General features: G+C 34.9%; 1 protein-coding gene across 17 annotated transcripts in view; it reads left to right on the forward strand.

Moving 5' to 3' along the window:
* The window catches only part of NEO1 (neogenin 1), a 241,339-nt gene that overhangs the window by 128,776 nt on the left and 90,399 nt on the right, over positions 1 to 22,164 (forward strand). For all 17 annotated transcript variants that reach the window (XM_067752811.1, XM_067752949.1, XM_067752918.1 and 14 more), the window contains exons 6-7: positions 4,349 to 4,503; positions 5,875 to 5,995. In XM_067752811.1, the coding sequence (XP_067608912.1) occupies positions 4,349 to 4,503; positions 5,875 to 5,995 (276 nt within the window). The remainder of the gene's footprint in view (positions 1 to 4,348; positions 4,504 to 5,874; positions 5,996 to 22,164) is intronic.

Below are 22,164 nucleotides of genomic sequence, written 5' to 3' on the forward strand. Positions count from 1 at the left end.
GGTTTTATTTGTTGGGATTTTTTTTAAGGACTTACATGTAATTTTGTGAATTATTGAAAAGAAGCTTAAGAACAGCAAGTGTGCAGTGTGCAGTTTAACATAAAATGGACAAAGTTGCTTTATTTCTCTGCTTAAAGTGCTTTTTAAGAATTTCAGTGTCTAAACCTTTAAAATCAAACAATAGGAACTCCAACATTTCAGAGCTAATGTAAACAAAACTGGTTATAATCTTCTAAATAACAGCATAATAAAGTAACCTTGAAACTTTGGTGTTGGCCCTGTATTGTTTTCTGTTTGAATTGAGTGGCAATTTCCATCATTATATAATAGTTATGGAATTAAGTGATGTTTCCAGTAAGGGAATTTTGCAAGTGTAATATGTTTTAGTATTAAGTTCTACTTGTGCATTTAGCAATTAAAATTGTTCTTGTAATGATTATGGCATTAGAAGGGATAGGGAGCTGTCAAAGAGAATTTGAAGCTTAATTATCTCTTTGGTAACAAAATGCATAATCTTCCATTACGATGCTTATTTTCTTATGGTAATTGACTCATTTGCTCTCTGGTTATCAATTTAACTTCCCAACCACAAACATCTGCTCTTACATTATGTTTAATTGGTGTGAATACTATCTACAGAGAGGTTAAAATCTGGAGAACATTTTAAAGGCATTATTTTATAATTCATGAAAGGGAAAAGTAAATGATAAATTGAACATTGTTTGTGATGATTTTTTTCTGATAGTCTTTGAAAGTCTGTTTACTGAAAATGCATACTAAAATTATATCAATTGGATTTTCTTTTGAAGAGAATTTTGCTGTTTTCCAGAATTACATACTCTGCTTCAGGGGGCGCCTCAGTCCCTTAGACTTAAGGGATATGTCAGTTCCTCAGAAACATGGTACCATAGTGGTTAAGATTGAAGGCTTTGAAGGTAGAAAAAATTGTTTAGTACATAACTAATCTGAAGATGAGGGGTGGGTACAAATTGTGTTTGTTGGCTTATAATTTTTTAAATGAAAGGTAAATCATTCAAAAAAAATTAATGGTTACCTATAGGAGAAGGGAGGGAAAAGGGTAGAGAAAACAGGGTTAGAAGCAAGACTTGTTGGAATATACCCTTTTTTGCAGATTTTAAATGGCTGAAAAGGGGAAGTAAAATGAAACAAATGACTCTATATGTGTAACTAGTTGGTAGTATAGCCACACAGAAAGTTAAAATTCCAAGTGAAAGTTACTGTTCCAAATAAATTTAAAATAGTAATTAAACTATATATACCTAGTAGAATATTCTCAAGGACAAAAAGAAATCTTCAACTTGTTTGTTTTCTTTGAGAAGGAACAGAGAAACATAAGCAAAGATTAAATTCATCTGGGAAAAAACATCTTAATGAACATGTTAGGAAATTTTTGAGGAAATAAAGGAATAAATTAGGAGAGTACTTGTTCTGCCAAGTATTTTAAAATACTATATAGTAACAATCATTAAGTTTGTGGTTCTGGCCCAGGAATAAACAGGTCAATGAAACCACTTAATATGCAAAATAAACCCCTAAGAGTATATAGGATTTAGATATTAAAACTATTTCAAATCGGTTACTTTGATTGGGACTACTGGAGTTGCTGTTTAGAAAAATATAAAGCTGGATGCTTAACTCAGTGAAGTCAAGATTGTTTCATAGACATACTAGAAGAAAAAGTAAGTGAATATTTTTATAGTATGGAAGCAAGGAAAACCCTTTGGAGTAAGAATAATAAAATACAGATGCCAAAAAAAGAGAGGACTAAAAAATTTTACCACATACAGGTTTAAAACTTTGATACAATAGGCATCCTAAATTTAAAAGGACAAAAGAAACAGCTGAGAAGAAATATTGGCATGTAAGAGAAAGGATTAATATCTTACTGTATTAGTCAGGGTCCAGTCAGGAGCCAGAAATTGCACCAGGAATTTGAACAAGGAGAATTAAACATAAATAATTATTAACTAATAAAAGGTGTTTTAACTACTAAATAGGATAAAGTAGGATTCTAAAGAATAAAGAAAGAGTAAATATAAGAATTAGCTACTACCTCAAGAGCCGAGGGAGAGAATCCAAAAAAAGGAACAAACTTGGAAGAGGGCACCCTTACTCAAGGTTGCATTTCAGACCTTGGAGAGAGTGTAGTCACTGCCAGAGAACACAGCCCATGGGCCAAACTGGTCCACAGGAGACCGCCTGTTGGATGCCACAGGCCTGAGCTGGTGTGTGGAAAGCCGCCTGCTGGGATGCCATGGGCCTGACTGATGATGAGCAGGAAGTTCCCCAGTGGGGTGCCTTGAGTCAGAGCTGATATATTGGATGCTGTTTAATGGAATGCTAACAGTCAGAGCTCCTGCACAGAAAGCTACCTGCTAGAGTAAACTGGAGAAACTTACTAGAGACTGAGCAGAGAAACTTGCAGGAGGGTGATCACCAATGGTTCTCCCACATACCTTCTAGCTGCCGCACTGTAGGGCCGAGAAGAACAGCACACCCCAACCTGAAAGATAAACCTTTTCTTCTGCCATGCCTTACAATGTCCCTCCAGTGTCCTCTGTTCACAAAGTCTAACATTGCATCAGCTGGCAAAGGTCCACATCCATCATTACAAAGAAGAGTGGATTTGGAGCTGAGAGGCCATAAATTAATAACTGGCATTATGTGAAAAGCTCTTACATATAGATAAGAAAATTGTGAACACTTTAATTGAAAAAATAGCAGAGTATGTGTACAGATAATTCACCAAAGAATACAGATGACTAACCAATGTTTGAAAAGAGAGTTAAATTCACTGCTAATAGATTTCCCTTACTTCATCTAGTTGTACACTTATGTTTTCTTGATCTTGCATCACTGTGTTACATTCTTACCATCTTTGGCTTCTACTGCTTACCTGGGGTTCTACCTGCTCTCTATACTCTTACTCTTCATTTACCCAAATTATAGAGCTAGTCTGGACTTCTTCCCAGGACCTGTCCCCTCTAGCCAGTGCAATAGATTAAAAAAATGAAAAAAGAAAGAAGATTGGAAAGGAAGAAATAAAACTCTCTCTATTCACAGGCAACATGGTTGTCTACGTAGATAATCCCAGAATTGTCTATAAAAAGCTGCTAGAACTAATGAATGAGTTTAACATGACCACAGGATGAAAGGTCAGTATGCATAAATCAGTTTCATCTCTAGATACTAGCAGTGAACAATTAGAAACTAAAAAAAAAAAAAAGTACCACTTACAGTAGCACCAAGAAATTTAAAATACTTAGGGATACAGCTAATAAAGTATGAACAAAATTTGTATATTGAAATATATAAAACAGTGATGAGAGAAACCAAACATCTAAATAAATGGAGAGATAAACCATGTGCATGGAAAGGAAGACTCCGTATTGTTAAGGTGTCAAACTGCAGATTCAGTCCAGTCCCAATCAAAATTCCAGCAGGCTGAGCACATTTTAACTCAACTGTTTAAAAAAAAAAAAAACTGCTGTTGTTGTCTTCTTTGTGATATAGGGAGTTCCTTGTCATTTGGAACTTCAAACGGATTTGTAAGACCACTTGTCATGGATGTAGCAGGAATAGGAAATTATGGCATTAGGTAGGAAGTTGGACTAGATGATCTACTTTTACCCTTTAAATTCAAAGTCTTACTGAATCTATTTGAGTCAGTGATTTACAACTTTGGGTTAAGGGGAAAGGGAGACAATGGGATAATCAAGCTTTTTCAAATACATTTAACTTTTTCCCAAAGATTCTGTCACTCTACCTCCCACCCTTAAAAACCATTGCATGTAATGAAGGGTGTTACTAATGGAAGTGTGTGTGTGTTTCTGTGAGTAAACTATTTAAGGCCTCTAATGTGACATTTGTATTACTTTTTGTGTTCTTTTGTTACTCATCAAGCTGACTGAAAAGGAAGATAATGTCAGTCTTCTCAGCTCTTTTTGAATTGTAATCATGGCTTTTCTAAAATGGTTTAAATCTTAGGGAAATAGACGTCAATATTCAATTTTTGGACAGCTTAGAACTTTCCTATTTTCATTTTCTTCAAAACAGTCAACTTAGTAAATATTTCTCAACAGAGAAACTCAGAAATTATTGTTATAATTATTCTGCCAGTCAATTATGCCAGAATATCAATTTTTAAAGATATCATGTCCCTAACATATATTTTAAATATGTATTTGTTATGTTTTTATGAAAACATATAAAAGCCTCAAATAATTAAAAATCCTATTAATTCTATGATTTTTAAAAATTGCTTGAGATATAAATAGCTACCTATTTTTATTTTTATTAATACCTTAATTTTCTTTCTGTTTTAAAGCTCAACCTGAATTCCTGAAGCAGCCTACTAATATATATGCTCATGAATCTATGGATATTGTATTTGAATGTGAAGTGACTGGGAAGCCAACTCCAACTGTGAAGTGGGTCAAGAATGGGGATATGGTTATCCCAAGTGATTACTTTAAGATTGTAGTAAGTATTTTTCAAAGAAACTTATCTCTGAAACCTTTAAATATCTTTAAATGTAATCACCAAGAGATCTGTTATCTGTAGTACATGAAATGGTGTATATAAGATGAAGATAGAAAAATTCGCTTAGAATATAATCTCTTCATTGACTGATGAGAAAGCTGAGCCCAGAAATATTTTGGTAGCTCATGTAAGATCACAGAGCAAGTCAGTGTTCGAACTCAGCCTGAAGTCCACATCTCCTGACCAACAGTCTAGTCCTCCTCGGACGTACTAGCACTCTTTAACACAGCCGCCACCACTTTCTGGGTAATGATTATCGTGTGTGTATATTCACATGTACCAATTGTCTTCATAGCTCTCTATTCAAGGAGCAGAAGTCTGTCTTTCTTATACTGATGCCCAGACCCTTCAAAATAAGGGTGGCCCAGTGTTGGACAGTTGTTGTGAAAATAAACATAAAGATTCTTTTAAAAAGTAAAGCAAAAGTAAATAAGTAGCCTTAAGTCTACTTAAGAAGACTCAGTCATTATTTCTTTTTACTTTATATGTATATAGGAAATGCTTAGTAAATATTATCCACTGTCATTATTATCATTATCTAACATCCTGTTAACAGAATTATCTAGGTTTTAGTAATAAAGATTAATGACATATCTTAGGATGCATACCTGACATTCATAGACATAATCAGAAGTAATTATGGTTGTTCAAGACTTAATGTCTCATTACAAATTTCTCATATAACTAATTCATTCTTCATAGGAATACATTTTCTATTTTTAAAGTACGTAATCTCATATGTTACAAAAAGTAATTCACAAGTATTTAACCCTAATTAAAAAGCAGCGTGTTATGGTTAAATTAGCATTTTTCCTCTTTTATCATTATTTTCATACTATTTTTTAAAATATCAATAACAATAACTATAGTTGACATTCATTTAGTACTTTATAGTTTAAGAAAAGCTTTTATATATGTGGCCTCATTTAACTTATCTGTTAGAACTATTGATATTAGAGATAATCTTAAGAAAATGCCTTGAATTCACAAATTCAGACTCTCACTCTGGTCACATGGTATTGCATGCCAGATATTTTTCCAAGCAAAGGTGTAAGTTTGCATACATTGCAGATAAGACTTTCTATAAGGATTGAGTTCGTAATTGTTAATGACAGTGTTTCCTTTTCTAGTCACTTGAGTCAGTATCTTGTCAATAAAATTGAGTTAACAAGTTCATAGGTAGATAATATTCAGTAACTGAATCATACAATTTTACTTGTTTTTCCTCTCCAGAAAGAGCATATCCTTGAGATTTTGAACTGATGTTTATCAGTTAAATCATAAAATTTTATTTATGTTTTTCTTCCTCAGAAGGAACATAATCTTCAAGTTTTGGGTCTGGTGAAATCAGATGAAGGGTTCTATCAGTGCATTGCTGAAAATGATGTTGGAAATGCACAAGCTGGAGCCCAACTGATAATCCTTGAACATGGTAAGAGGGGCTGAAATAGTAAGATGAAAGAGGCTGACTGTGTTTGAGGAACTAGGACCTATCACAGGAGCTATCATTCCAGGATATCTAGTGATTAATAACCTGTTTGTAAAGGCTAATATATGGCATAACTAAGAGAGAAAAAAATAGCAGTCTAAATCATTTCTGTTTTTTTAAATGACCTAGAAACACAATTTTGGATAATGTTGAAAAGAAATTGGTATTAAGAAAAGAAAAACTGAACATTTATAGTCTTACACAAATGAATGTTCTTCAGATTTCAGTCATTTTAATCTTACAAATATATTTCTGATCTATTAAAGTAGAAAAACTTTACTTAATGTTTATTTAGTAGTGAATTTTTCTTTAATTTTTCCAAAATAAACTTGCCTTTTCTGATTTTCACACACAAAAAATGCTTAGAGGGCTTCCCTGGTGGCGCAGTGGTTGAGAGTCCACCTGCCAATGCAGGGGACACGGGTTCGTGCCCCGGTCCGGGAAGATCCCACATGCCGCGGAGCGGCTAGGCCCCTGAGCCATGGCCGCTGAGCCTGCGCGTCCGGAGCCTGTGCTCCGCAACGGGAGAGGCCACAACAGTGAGAGGCCCGCGTACCGCAAAAAAAAATTTTAAAATGCTTATTATAAATTCAGACAACATTGAAAAGTAAGAAGGGAAAAAAAAACTCACATCAGTCAGGGTCAGTTCTGGGGAAACCACACGGTAATTTGAGCAAAAACTAAAGAATTAAATATTCTTTATTAAAAATTATTAACTGTAACCAGGGATTGGAGTGGCAAGGGGTTGGCTAGTAAGGAGTAAAGAGAATTCTAATGAATATAAAAGAATGGCAGACATAAGGAGCAGCCCCATCCCGTAGGTCTGAGAATGTTCAGGAAAAGGCCCCTCTCAAGGCTGATCCAAATCATGTTAGAGAGGGTGTGGCCATGGTTTAATGGATGATGGAGAAGTTGCTGTGCTGCCATCCCATAGAAGCTTGTTCAAAACCTCCTGTCTATTGTGCTGGGCAAAAGCTGTTCACAGGGAGGTGCCTCAGTGAAGGTATTCTGCTAAAAAACCACCAGTGGGGTTGGGGTATTGAGGGAAGCTACTCACCAGCACGCTGTACTGATAAAGTTTTAACACATGTCAGCAAAGGAAAAATACGTAAAGGGCCCAGCTTCCTTTTTGCAGAGCAGGCAATAAAGTATGAATTTGGAGCTGAAAGACAATAAATTGATTACAAGCACATGCTTCAAACCCTGCCATCTAGGAGTACTGCGTATGAGCACACACAGATGTGTATATGGTTTTATAACCTATTTTCTTGCAACAGCATGCTGTGAACATCTTTCCATGTCAGTGAGTATACATCTGTGTCAACATTTTTCATTGTTGAATAGTAAATATACACTTTGTTTTATATAAATGATTCCCCATTGGTTAGCATTTAAACTGTTCCCTGTTTTTTAACTATGATGAATGAGGCTATGCAGAACTTCTTTATATGATTATTTTCTCATACTAAATTACTAGAAGTTGAATTGTTGGATGACAGGTTTTTATGAAATTGATAACGGTTGGGTGTAGTATTTGTTTTAGCAGGGAAAGCATTCTTCATTTTGTGTGTTTCTCAAGAATGCATGAAAAAGAGGCTGCTTTAGACATCTCATTGGGTGTCTGAGTCAAATTTAAGTTCCGGTTGCGTTGTGATCAGGGAAACTAATGGGCAAAGCTACTCTGTCTTTTCACTAAAATAGCATGTAGGATTTTAATATGCTATTTCTTGAGAATGTATTTCAGAGTACTGTCATAAAAGGGCGTAAAATAGTAGAATTGCTCTTTTTCTTCCTATGTTTGTCTGTCATCTTACCTTTCCCTTTACATTGAAAACGATATAGTAGAAGCATATCACTTTTCCATTTTGGCAAAATGCCTGAGTATGATTCCCAAATAAGGCATTAACAGAATAAGTGAGGTAGATAGGCTTATTTCTTTTTATTAGTGGCAGTGTTTTTCCTTAGTACATGTCATGGCTCTCCTAGGGTTATTTCCATGGAACTAAATAAAGGGACTTCAGTATATTTGTGCTTGTGATTACCATTATAGATTTAACACTAACAGTATAAATGGTGGCTTTGCTAGGAGGATGCTAAACTAATCCTAACCGGACTTTCCTCTGAAAATGCTTGGATGGCATAATAATTATAGTCATAATGTGTGTTTTATTCTTTTTGAAACAACCTTTCAAAAACAGACGATGTTTTGTGAGCTGGTGAAAATTTTTAGTGACCTTGTCAGGGATGCATTAAGGATGCACAGATTCTAGGAAGGAGAGTAAATGTCATATTATTAATTTGCTATTTTAATTTGTAAGATAAATATTTATGTGGGAAAACTAAAAGAGAGACTGTAACGGTTTATAAGATCTGATCTCTGCCTTTCTGAGGTTTATGATGTTGTAAGGGATGTAAGAGATGTGTATGACATTAATACTAGTCCATAATAAGTGTTATTTTTATAATATAAATAAGGCAGCATACAATTCAGAAGAGAGGAATTCTGTGTCAACAGGGAAGTTTTTTCATGGAAAGTGTTTCCTTTGTAATAGACCTCAAATGATAAGATTTCCAGATGTTAATAAGAGGACCTGGCTCAGTATGGAAACAGAATAGAGTATCTGTTCCTGTAGGAAGGAGGCCTGTAAAGTCAGAACAGGATCAGATTGATCACGGCCTTGTTTAATAATAATCTGAAAGTATTTGAGCATCTTTGACACAGTCTTATTTTTGTAGAGGGAATTTTCTGATTCTTCTTGGAAGTGTGTAGTTATAAATCCTGGTCATCAGCCTTTTGGCTAGTGCTTGGCTGCAAGAAGGTAATTTCAAGCAGCCATAATTGGCCTGTGATATAATTGGACAGCATGACTTTTAAGTTAATTATCACCTATGAACATTAAATGAAATTTCATAATTATAGTTAAAATATATAAAACATCTGTGCAACAACACTAGGAAACAGTATTTCTAATCAAATTGGGAAATAGAATTTGAGAATGAGTATGTCTCAAACATACTTCCTCCCCCTCCCCCAGCTTTATTGAGGTCTAATTGACATATAAAACATTGTATAAGTTTAAGATGAACAATGGGTGTACAATGTGATGATGAATGTATATATTGCAAAATGTTTACCACAATAAAGTTAGTTAACACATCCTTTACCTCACATAATTACCATTTTGTTGTTATGGAGAGAACATTAAAGTTCTATTCTCATAGCAACTTCCAAGTATACACCTCAGAATTGTTAACTATAGCCACCATGCTGTACATTACATCCCTAGAACTTATAACTCTTAAACTAGAAGTTTGTACCCTTTGACCAGCATCTCCCCTTTTCCCCCCATCCGTCAACCCCGTGGCAACCACCATTCTATTCTTTGTTTCTCTGAGTTGGATGTCAAACATACTTCCTTAATTAAAACATTTAAAATGCATTTTTTAGTATTTAACTTTACTCTTATGCATTTTAGGAGCAGCAACTCTTGATTTTAGAAGATTGTGGCTTTTAAAATATTTTAACAACATAACAGTATTATTTTTATTTGCTGCTAGTTCAAATTATGTTATTTTATGCTAATATACTTTATGTCTTATAATCATCTGTTGAATGATTTTTTTAAGTATTGGCATATAAAGTACTGCAAGTATGAGTAATAAGAATTAAGGTAAAATGTGTTTTTGTCAGTTAACTTTTCATTATCCTTTCTTTGTGTCAGTTGGAATTTAAAAATAGATTCCAAAACTATCATGTGTCTTGAGATATAAAAACACAAATACGATTTTTCTTTGTATATTCATTCATGTCAAGTCTGATAATTGGCAGTTTTTTAGTTCCAGTAAGGGAAAATGGATTGGTGAAAAGGGATTAATACGAACTTGTTTTTAGTAAAGGAAATTCATATTTTACCGACTAATTAAATGACTTCTAGGATATTATGGCTGTGGTAGATAAGGTTCCTGAGCTTTACTTTTTTTTTGACAGAAACATTTGTAAAAAATTCCGTATAGTATCTGAGGTAAATATTGAATAGTAGAAGTTCTGGAATAAGTGACTAATGACCTGGCATGATTAAAAGTTGGCTAGATAGCAGGAAATTGTTAGTCATTAGTGGAATATTTTAAATCTAAAGCACTTAGAATGTGTGATAGTTTGTGTTGATTTTAATCAAAGGATAAATTCTAATCAGTTATTTTGCTTTTTTGTAGCAGTAATTATAACTTTAATAAAACTTTTAACTCAAGACAACTCTGATGAAATTTGACTTCTTAGCATGAATTCCATGTCTAGGAACTTTCTAATATTGAAAATGCATCTAATGTCAATGCCTGGGTTCTGGTTCTTATCTGCCATTAACTTGCTGAGTGATTGAATCAGGCACTGAAATTCTGTGATTTTTAAATTTTATTTAAAATTAAGGAATTAAATGATCTCTGAGGCCCCACATCACTCAAATAATCTGTTAAATGCAGTTGTTTTAGAAATAGGTGCATTAAATATAAGGTGCTTTTCAGAACACTCTTTAGGTATTGAAATAAATAGATACATTGTTTGCAAAAAGATTAAGACATTGCCAGCTAATTTTATGTTACCTGCCACAGTATGTAACAAAACAAACCTGGTGCTCAAAATCTGAAGTATTGGCTTTATGTTCCAACCCTACTAAGATGAGGTAATCTCTATGAGCATCGGTTTTCTTATCTATAAGTATAAACAATAATCTCTGCATAGCACACATCTGAGGGACAAATAGAATAATATATGTGAAGGATTTTGTAAATTTTAAGTACTCTAACCTTAAGGTACTTTTTTAAATGTTTAAATTTATTTTTGGCTGCGTTGGGTCTTTGTTGCTTGCTGTGCACGGGCTTTCTCTAGTTGCGGCTAGTGGGGGCTATTCTTCGTTGCGGTCGGCGGGCTTCTCATTGCGGTAGCTTCTCTTGTTGCAGAGCACGGGCTGTAGGTGCAGAGGCTTCAGTAGTTGCGGCGGGTGGGTTCAGTAGTTGCGGCTTGCAGGCTCTAGAGCACAGGCTCAGTAGTTGTGGCGCTTGGGCTTAGTTGCTCCATGGCATGTGGGATCTTCCCAGACCAGGGATCACACCCATATCTCCTGCATTGGCAGGCAGATTCTTAACCACTGCGCTACCAGGGAAGTCCTAAGGTAATAGTAATTTGAAAGAATATACAAAGGCAAAACTACTGAATAGGAATTCAGTAGTTGGCATTAATCCAAATCAAAGTGCATATAAAAGGTTAACTTCATGAAGCAAGGTTTGAGGATTTTTTTTAAGTAGACAACAGAAATGCATTTAATATTCAATTATATTATTTAAATTTGTAAAACAAGAAAAAAGATCTATGTGACCAGATTGCAAGGTATTTGAAATAAAACTAAACTTGGCACTGAAATAGATGAACATAATACATGTTCATTGTCAAAAATAAGAATGCATAATTGACTGAAATATAAGTAACTGTACCTTTCTTTTAACCCTTCCCCTATCTCACTTTCTAGAGATAGCCCTTGTTAACATTGTATATGTATTTATTTGTTCAGTAAATATTTGTTGAACAAAGTTCTGTATGTAATATAAAATTCTATATCCATTGCCCTAAGTGGTAGGGATTAAATAGCTAACAAGCAGACATGATTCTCTGCCTTCACAGTGCTTCTGTTGTATTAACAGAGACAGACGTTAAGCAAGTAAATAAACAGAATAATTCAGCTTTTATGTCTACTTAAAGGAAATAAAAAGAATGCTCTGTTAAAGAATTATTGAGGGTATATTGGGAGTTACTTTAAATAGGATAGACAGAGAGGCCTTTCTGATGGGATATGCTAGTTGGGACCTGAGCATTAGAGAAGTCTCTGTGTGTGTGTTTTATGCTTATATATACACATACACACATTCATGTATAAACTTTTTATTTGAAGGTGTGAAATCATTCTTTTGTGATTTTACCAAACAGTATTTTATGCACATGTCGGTACTTAGAGGTTTACCTTTTTTTTTTTTTTTTAACTTCTCTATTCTCATCAAACTTGCGTATGAGGAGACTGGTGTTTTGCATTCTTGATGACAATATAAATTTTTTTGAAATGCAGTTTAGTAATTTAGAATTCACATACCCTCTTATCACATAACTCTCTTTATAGTAATTTATCTTGCAGGTATAGTTACCAAATATTTAAAGATATTTGTGTTAGACTAGCATAAATCTGAAAGCAATCCAATCAATGCAACCAATAAGGGGGCTGATTAAATACATGAATACAATGGAATACTAGGTACCTGTTAATAATGTAGATCTGTATAAGGTAGATATGGAAAAATACTTAAGTTTTATTATTAAGCAAGTAGCAGAAAAGATTTCTTGGGTGGAAAAGGTAGGAGAGAATGATAAAGATTTATGTATGCTTATATGTGTAAGAAACTTTTAAAGATCTACACAACAATCTGTTAATTGTGCTTGTATCTGAGGAGTAGAACTGGAAAAGTCTGAAGATGAGGAGGATAGAACAATGTACTACTGTAAAATTTTGAAAAGCCAAATAAAAACTATTAGAAATTAAACTTGGAATATTGCAATCAGGTCTATACATAGTGATTTTCACTTTGTTCAGGGTAGTTTAAAACTTTCTGAGTTTTTATTTCTTGAAAGAAAATGCTGTGGGAGAAAAAAATAGGTTGTTAAGAGTATTTGGTAACTATCTCCAAATAGCTTATCTTCTTATCTCCAAAAGCTTATCTTCTTATCTCCAAATATAATATCTTCTGTTACAGCATTTTTTCCCTGGAAGATGAATCATGTCATATAAATACTAAGACAGCTGTAATTCGTTAAAATATTGAAAGCAAATTTGTTTTGTTAAACCAACAAGTATTTTATTGAGTACACATACTGTGTAAATAAATCGAGATTTATAGTTACTAACCCTACTATATAGGCCATCAGGAGAAGTAATGTAAAATCATGGAGAGTCTAGCTGGGATGGACCTTAGAGACCTGAGTATCTAGTCTAGCTGAGCTGGAGACTGAGTTAAGTGACTTGCCTTATATCACATAGCTAGTTGGCATCAAAGTTAGGACTGATAATTAGGTTTTCAGTTTCAAAATTCACTTCTATCACTTAAGGAAGTTTAATTTTTTTTAATAAATTTATTTATGTTTATTTTTGGCTGCATTGGGTCTTCATTGCGTTGTGCGGGCTTTCTCTAGTTGTGACAAGCGAGGGCTGCACTTCGTTGTGATGAGCGGGCTTCTCATTGCGGTGGCTTCTCTTGTTGCCGAGCATGGGCTCTAGGCACGCGGGCTTCAATGGTTGTGGCATGTGGGCTCAGTAGTTGCGGCTCGTGGGCTGTAGAGCGCAGGCTCAGTAGTTGTGGCACACGGGCTTAGTTGCTCCATGGCATGTGGGATCTTCCTGGACCAGGGATCGAACCTGTGTCCCCTGCATTGGCAGGCGGATTCTTAACCACTGAGCCACCAGGGAAGTCCCTAGTTTAATGTTTTTAAGACAGAGATCATTTACGTTCTTTTAATTTCAAGTTTAGTCTTTTAAATCTACAGTCTACTGTGGTTACACTTATAGATAAGGTTGGTCAGGTATATCATTTTGCAAGGATGACCATGCATCTAGTGTGCCAGAAGCAGTCCTAGTTTATGTCTGTTGTCCCACCATAATTACCAAAAGTGCCTTTTTTCACTCGCAGAGTTATCTGGGTGTGGACAGTATGTTCTAAAGTCACTCCAATAATTGCTAATTTATTGAATCTAAAAGGTTCTAAATAGTTAATAGGGTAGAGGTTTTGGATTATGAATCTTAAGAACTGCAGTACAAGCTGTGCTAAACGCCAGAGTGGTACTGTAATTCTGAATGGGAAGAAATGCTTTCTGCTAGATTTGAAAAACAAGGAAGGCTTCTTGAAGAATATGGCATTTAAACTGAGCATAGAAGGATGAATGGGATTTTAGATTGGTCATGTTACACAAAGGGGAAAAAAGAATGACATTTCAGGTATATAAGTAAGAAGACTCAAACTGCATTTGAACAATAGAAAGCAGTACAGTTCAGCGTTCTCAGAAAAGTATAAATACAAGATTGTACATCCTGGAAGATGTGTCCAAACCAGATTATTTAATACCAAGTCAAAAGGTTGGAATTTTTTGAGTAGCTGGAAGACCCTAGCAATTTTCAGGTACATGAAGAAACAGTAGCAGTTTAGGAGGATTAGTGTATTTGAAATGTGTTGAATGCGTTTAGAGAGAAAAATAATGGTATCTGTGATACTGATTAGGAGAATTTTCTACCAAATCAGATGTGATGTTTGAGACCCTCAACTGGGCGGTGACGGTGGAAAGAGAAATTCTTTTTATCCCTCAATGGCTCATACATGGGAAATATTTATTAAATGTCAACTGGATGTTTCTACAAAGAAGATAGGACAAGATTTGTGATTTTTTTTTGGATATTTAAGATAAGGGAGAGGAAAAAATTGAAGTTTTACACTAAATACAAGTAGAGAGATTCTCTGTATAAAACAGGATTATGATCTTAGCCTACTTAGGTTAGGAAAGTTTGTCCCCATTACTGTTGAGTTGTGCTGTAATTGCTGCTCTGTTTTTAGATAGTTCTGGGGAGGTAGAAATAGAAATAAAAGTATGATTAGTTTGTTTAATGTTTAACAATTCATCTATATCAAAAGTCATGAATTTAAGACCAGGACTTGTGAGGTCCAGGTAATAACTTAGTGCCTTAATTATAATTTTTGGTGTTTAGCAGTTAAATAGAAGTTTTGCAGATGACCTTTCTGGACACAAAATGGATTTAGAGATTATCAAAGAGCAGGCTTGAATTTGAATTGTTGCTATTATTTTGTTATAAAGAAAGAATCCATTATGCAGTGCTAAAACACCAGAAGGAAGATAGTATGTCTGAATATCTTTTAATTGGTAGCTATGTTTAAAAGATGTTAAATTACACAGTAATGTCATAGTTGGCAGAATATCATTTGGGTCTAAAAGACATCACTGACAATCTGGCTGCTTATAGCCTTGATTTCATATAGTTTCAGTACTGGATCAGAGTGGTTTTCATTTTAGATTTTAGTGTTGTTGATGTTGAGAATATCTCCTGATCGATGCATGCTTAAGAGATCACCAGACATAAAATGTATAGTATAATTTGATATGCATTTTGAGAAATTTTGTCTATAGTATTAGCATTTTAAATGCTACTACTGCCTCATAACTACTGTAATGTCCTAATATTTTAGCTATATGCATATTTTAAGAAACAGCCTTTGTTCACCAGCAGAATTACTCTCTGAGTTTCCTCTTACACAGTTTCTTCCTGACCGTTTCCTGACTTTTTAGCTGGATTCTAGTCTGATGACAATTGTCTCCTAATTTTTAGAGCTCCTCTTCAGTTTACACCCCTTTACAAATCTGAGTAGATGTAGTTTCTTGTCAAGTAGTTTTGTTAAAGACTTGGATTAGGTACTACTTGTATTCTGTTACTTTTTACACAATCAGAGGAAATAAAAACTGTTAGACTTTGGACTTCTGAATCTGAATTTTTAAAAATGCTAATACTCAAATGTCTTGGAAAATTGGTTATGATTAGAGTTAATGTTAATCATTAAGCACACTGGAACAAAGTCAGTTTTCCCTTTTTGTTAGTCTAAATGGGTAATGAGCAGAAATACCTTTACACATTTTGTCTTTCCTTTCCTCTTGGGTTTTGGAATCTTGTTAAGAAGATAGCGTTTTGATTTAGGATGAAAGGAGAGAAGGCTGTCTTTTTTCTGGGCTCACTGCTGTGATAGGTGCGTCATCAGCAACTGGCACACCTTTTTTAATGAGTGCTTTTGATGTCAGGAAAATGTCAGATGACTTCCTTAAAATTGAAACATCTCTCCTGCACACAAGAATGGGAGGAATGTTTTGTGTTCATTTTGTTTTATAACTTCCTTCAATTGTTTATATAAGTCATTTGTTTAAAGCAGCAGTTCACTGCCAGGGCTGCTTTTCAGAACATATGCCTATGAAAACTGTCCAATAGAGTGCCTTCCTCTGGTATCAGATTAGTTCTGCTCTACCTTTGGGACTTAGTTCCTCAGAGGGGGAGCTTTAAAGTCTGTGGGAACATTCACATGCAACTCTATTCCCTTTCTTTGAAACTGAATACTCAAAATAAGTAGCCTTAACCAACTGTTTTTGTGAGTATGTGTTCACACTGCATTGTGCCCCTAACCAGTCTCTTAGCTATTCAGCAACGGTGCTAATGGACGTTTCAGGTATTTGGATAGTTTTGAATTATTTTATTTTGGCGTATGTTATTCTCTCACAACCAGGAAGACCAGTACTGAATACATAAGTACCAGCTTTATTTGGGCCTCAGACTGCTGGGAAATCATTTTAAGTTTTTCTAGTCTCCTCCCTCCTCCTTCCCTGTATAGCAGTTATTTTAAATCTACTGTTCCCTTACTGTTAGCAGATGACTGCATTTCTCAATTCATTGGAATTTAAGATTCTTTTTGTGATAAAATGCACGGTCAGTTTTTTGGTGACAGTTCTGTGGGTGTTATGTTTGCTGGATATTATGGTTCGTAAATACTAGATCATTGTTAAGTATGGTTGTAAAATCCTTTAGAGCTTCACCTAATTTTTGTCTACTGAATCTGCCAATTTCTAAGAAAATATATTTCTAAGAAAGGTATGATTGTAGATTTATTCAGCTCTTGTGTTTCTAACTATTATTGCTTTATATATTCAGAAACTATATTGTCAACGCATTAGGAATCATAACTTATCTTCCTGGTGGATTACTGTGTTTCATCAAATCTAAGACACCATGGATTATAAGATGCATCCTGATTTCAGACATGTTAAAATGTGGAAAAAGTGCATCTTAGAAACAAAACAACATGGTATTTATTTTATCAACAGGAAACACTCATTGAAGGCCCTAATTCTTGTTGCCTTCAACTGTGTTTTGTCTGATACTGACACTACTATACCTGCTTTCTTTTTAATAGCATTGCCTGATGTATATTTTCTAGTCTTTCATTTTCAAACTTTTGTTCTCCTTTTATTTTATGGTTATTGACTATAGACAGGTTTACACTTATCATCTGTGTGAGTCCTGCCAACCCACCTGAATTTGTTTCTATTTTTCAAATAGTTATCCTTGAAATTTGACATACATATTGATATTTACCCATATTTTTCCCTAGCAGCACTTAGGGTTAATCATGATATCTTTCCCCTCACCAGATAATTGAAAAACTTTATCACGCTGCTTTCACTGCCTTCTTGCTCATATATTGTACCTTCCCCCAGTTATATTCTTTGGATTACAATTTATACTTTCTTGGAATTGTTGTTTTTAATTTATTTTTCTAAAGTATATGTTACAGTACATTTTTCAGAAAGGATGTGTGAGAAGTAAATTTTCAAGACTGCATATTTGAAAATGTATTATTTGCTCTCTTTTAAGGTTTCATTGTATTTTGGCATACTGTTGGGAATCTTTCTTGTTCATCTTTAAATAATAGTCTAAAGCTTTATTCTCTGTAAGCTTTTGGAATTTTTACCCTTTGAATTCTGCAGTTTCATGATGCTGATTTCTTTCTTCCTCCACTCCCAATTCATATTGTCCAGTGTTGAGTGGTTCCTTTAAAACAGACATCTGTTTAGGTCCAGAAAATTTTTATGATGGTATGTATTTGACATTTGTTGCTCTTGCTACTTATTCTGTTAACTACTCTTAAATTTTCCCTTTACATGCCACTTCTTAAGTGTTTTTTTCTGGCAAAATCCCTAGAATTACTTTCTAGTCCACTAATTTTATCTTTGAGTCCAGTTTGCTTATCTGTCTATATTTTTAATAAGCTTTTTATTTTAAATTTTAGTTTTAGATTTATAGCAAAGTTATGAAAATAGTATAAGGAGTTCCCCTACATCCCATGCCATTTCCCCTATTGTTAATGTCTTACATTAGTAAGATATAGTTGTCACAGTTAAACAGCACTGATACTTTTTCTTATTAACTAAAGATCATACTTTATTCAGAGCTCCTTAGTTTTTATCTAATGTCCTTCTTCTGTTTCAGGACCCTATCCAGAATACCACATTACATTTAGTCATCACATCTCATTAGACTCTTCTTGGCTGTGGTAGTTTCTCAAACTTTCCTTGTTTTTGATAAGTTTCAAGGAGCACTGGTCAAGTATTTTGTAGAATGTCCTTCAGTTAAGATTTGCCTGGTATATTTCTCATGATTATACTGGGAATATGGGTTTTGGGGAGGAGGACCAAAGAGGTAAATTTCCATTCTCATCACATCATATCAAGGTATGTACTATCAACGTGACTGATCACTGTGTGTGTTGACCCTGATCACCTGGCTGAGGTAGTGTTTGTCAGGTATGTCCACTGTGAAGTGACTCCTTTTTCCCTTTTCCATACTATACATTTTGGAAGGAAGTCACGGTACACAACCCACACTTAAGGAGTAAGGAGCTATGTTCCACCTTCTTATAGCAGAGTACATAAACTATTTGCAGTTTTTCTGCACAGGAGATTTGTCTGTTCTCCCCCCATTTATTTATTTATTTGTTTGTTTGCTTGCTAATATTTTCTCAAGGATTTTTGCATCTGTGTTCATGAGATACATTGGCCTGTAATTTTCTGGCAATATCTGTGTGGTGTTGATATTAGGATAATACTTTCTCTATAGAATGACTTAGGAAGTATTCTGTTTCTATTTTCTCAAAGAAATTATGGAGAATTCATATTGTTTATCCTTTGAGTGTTTGGTAGACTTCACCAGTGAAACGATCTGGGGCTGGTTCTTTCTTTACGGAAGGCTTTTAATTATTGACTCAGTTTCTTTAATAGATATAGGGCTATTGAGGTTATCTATTTCTAATTGTGTGAGTCTTCATAATTTATATATTTCAAGGAATTGGTCTGTTTCCTTAATTTTATGGGCATGGAGTTTGAAGTACAGACAGTCCCCACCTTAAGATTTTTTGACTTTACAGTGGTGCAAAAGTAATACACATTCAGTAGAAACTGTACATCGAATTTTGAATTTTGATCTCTTCCCAGGCTAGCAATGTGCCACACGATACTCTCTTATGATGCTGGGCAGCAGCAGCAAGCCGCAGCTCCCATTCAGCCGTGCAGTCACAAGGGTAAACAACCAGTACGTTTACAATCATTCTGTTACCCATATAGCCATTCACGTTTTCACTTTTATTACAGTATCTAGTAAATGACATGAGATATTCTACACTTTATTATAAATTAGTCTTTGTGTTAGAAGAATTTGTCCAACTTAGGCTGAGGTAAAAGTTCTGAACACATTTAAGGTAGGCTAGGCTTAGCTATGATGTCCGGTAAGTTAGGCATATTAAATGTATTTTTGACCTGCAGTAGTTTCAACTTAGAATGGGTTTATCAGGACATAACCCCATTGTAAGTCGAGGAAGATCTGTATTCCCTTATTATACTTGTAATGCCTATGAGATCAGTAGTGATGGCCCCTCTTTCATATCCGTTATCAGTGATTTGCAGCTTTGTTTTCTTGGCACCTGGCTAGAGGTTCCTTGATTTACTGATTTTTTCAAATATACAGCTCTTAGTCTTACTTTTTCTGTTGTTTTCCTGTTTTCATTTTCATTACTTGCTGCTCTAATTTGTATTATTTCCTTTCTTCTGCTTGTTTTAGGTTTAATTTACTCTTCTTTCTCTAGTTTCCTGAGGTGGAAACTTAGGTTATAGATTGTAGATGTTTTTTCTTTTTCTAATATGTGTATTAATGCTGTAAATTTCCCTCAGTACTTTTGTTGCATCCCAGAAATTTGTATAAGTTGTATTTTTCATTCAATTCAAAGTATTTTTTCATTTTCCCTGTGACTCTTTGACCCATGGATTATTTAGATGTGTGTTTATTTCCAAATATTTGGGGAGGTTCCATTTATTTCTGTTACTTATTTCTAGTTGAACCCCATTGTGGTCAGAGAACATACTTTGTGTGATTTCTATTCTCTTAAATTTGTTAAAATGCGTTTCATGGCCCAGATGCTGTCTCTCTTGGTAAATTTTCATCTAAGTTTAAGAACAGTGTACATTCTGCTATTGTTGGTTGGAATGTTTTATAAATGTCAGTTAGATCAAGTTGATTGATGATGCTTTTCAGATCATGTATATCCTTACTTATTTTCTTCCTGCTTGAACTATAATTTACTAACAGAAGGGTGTTTAAACTCTCCAACTTTAATAGTGAATTATCTATTTCTCCTTGCAGTTCTATCAATTTTTGCTCATAAACTCTCCAACTTTAATGGTGAATTTACCTATTTCTCCTTGCAGTTCTATCAATTTTTGCCTCATATATTTTGGCACTGTTTTGTTGGATGCGTATGCATTTAGGATTGTTATGTCATCTTGGAGAATTGATAACCTTATTGTTGTGTAATATCCCTTTTTATCCCTGGCAATCTTCCTTTTTCTGAAGTCTGCTTTGTCTAAAATTAATACAGCTAGCTGTTCCAGCTTTCTTTTGATTAGTGTTAGCATTGTATATCATTTTCCATCTCTTTACTTTTTTTTCCACTGAATTCATTGTAACCTTTAATTATGTGGCTTTATAAAGAAAAGATATTTAAACAATAACCACTAACACATGAAGTTCTTCAAAGATATGTTTATGGGGCTTCCCTGGTGACGCAGTGGTTGAGAGTCCGCCTGCCGATGCAGGGGACATGGGTTCGTGCCCTGGTCTGGGAAGATCCCACATGCCACGGAGCGGCTAGGCCCGTGAGCCATGGCCGCTGAGCCTGTGCGTCCAGAGCCTGTGCTCCGCAACGGGAGAGGCCACAACAGTAAGAGGCCCGTGTACCGAAAAAAAAAAAAAAAAAAAAGTTTATGTAAAAAGGGATCCTCCTACTCAAAATTTTGAAGTCATTGTTCTAATCCGTAACAAAAAGGTGTTTGTAACTCAGCCCCCTTTGACAGTGCTTAAGAAGAGAATTTGTAATCTGCTTCCTGTTCATGGCTGCTTCATCCCTTGAATATTATCCTAAACTAGAATTTGGTTTTTTGTTCTAGCTATTCTTATCCTCTTCTTCCTTGTCTCTATCTTATCTTCTGCAAGTGTTTTTTCCCAATTTTTTATTGTGGTAAAATACATATAAAGTTTACTGTCTTAACCATTTTTAAGTGCACAGTTCGTTGGCATTCACACTGTCATGCAACCATCACCACCGTCCATCTCCAGAACTCTTTTCACCTTGGCAAACAGAAATTTTTACATAATATTTGTCTTTTTGTGACTGCCTTATTTCACTTAGCATAATGTCCTCAAGCTTCATCCATGTTGTAGCATATGTCAGAATTTCCTACCTTTTAAAGACTGAGCAGTATTCCATGGTACATGTTTACCACATTTTTGCTTATCTATTCATCCACCAACGGACACTTGGGCTGCTTCCACATTTTCATTATTGTGGATAATGCTGCTGTGAACATGGGTGTACAAATATCTCTTTGAGACCCTGCTTTCAGTTCTTTTGGGTATATACCCAGAAGTGGAATTGCTGGATCATATGAATTCTATTTTTAATTTTTTTGAGGAACCTCTGTACTGTTTTCCACAGTAGCTATACCATTCTACTATTTTACATTCTCATCAGCAGTGCACAAGGGTTCCATTTTCTCTACATCCTTACCAATACTCTGTTACTTTCTGTTTTGTTGTTGTTGTTATTTTATAGTAGCCATTCTGATGGGTGTAATTGTCTCTTTACTTTTTTTTTTTTTTTGCGTTACTCGGGACTCTCACTGTTGTGGCCTCTCCCATTGTGGAGCACAGGCTCTGGACGCGCAGACTCAGCTGCCGTGGCTCACGGGCCCAGCCGCTCCACGGTATGTGGGATCCTCCCGGACTGGGGCACGAACCCGTGTCCCCTGCATCGGCAGGCGGACTCGCAACCACTGCGCCACCAGGGAAGCCCCCATCTCTTTACTTTTAATCTATCTGAATTTGTTTGTTTAAAGTGAGTTTCTTGTAGACAACATGTAGTTGTGTGTCTTG

This window comes from Pseudorca crassidens, chromosome 1 (assembly GCF_039906515.1).
Source record: "Pseudorca crassidens isolate mPseCra1 chromosome 1, mPseCra1.hap1, whole genome shotgun sequence".
In the NCBI taxonomy this organism is placed as follows: Eukaryota; Metazoa; Chordata; class Mammalia; order Artiodactyla; family Delphinidae; genus Pseudorca; species Pseudorca crassidens.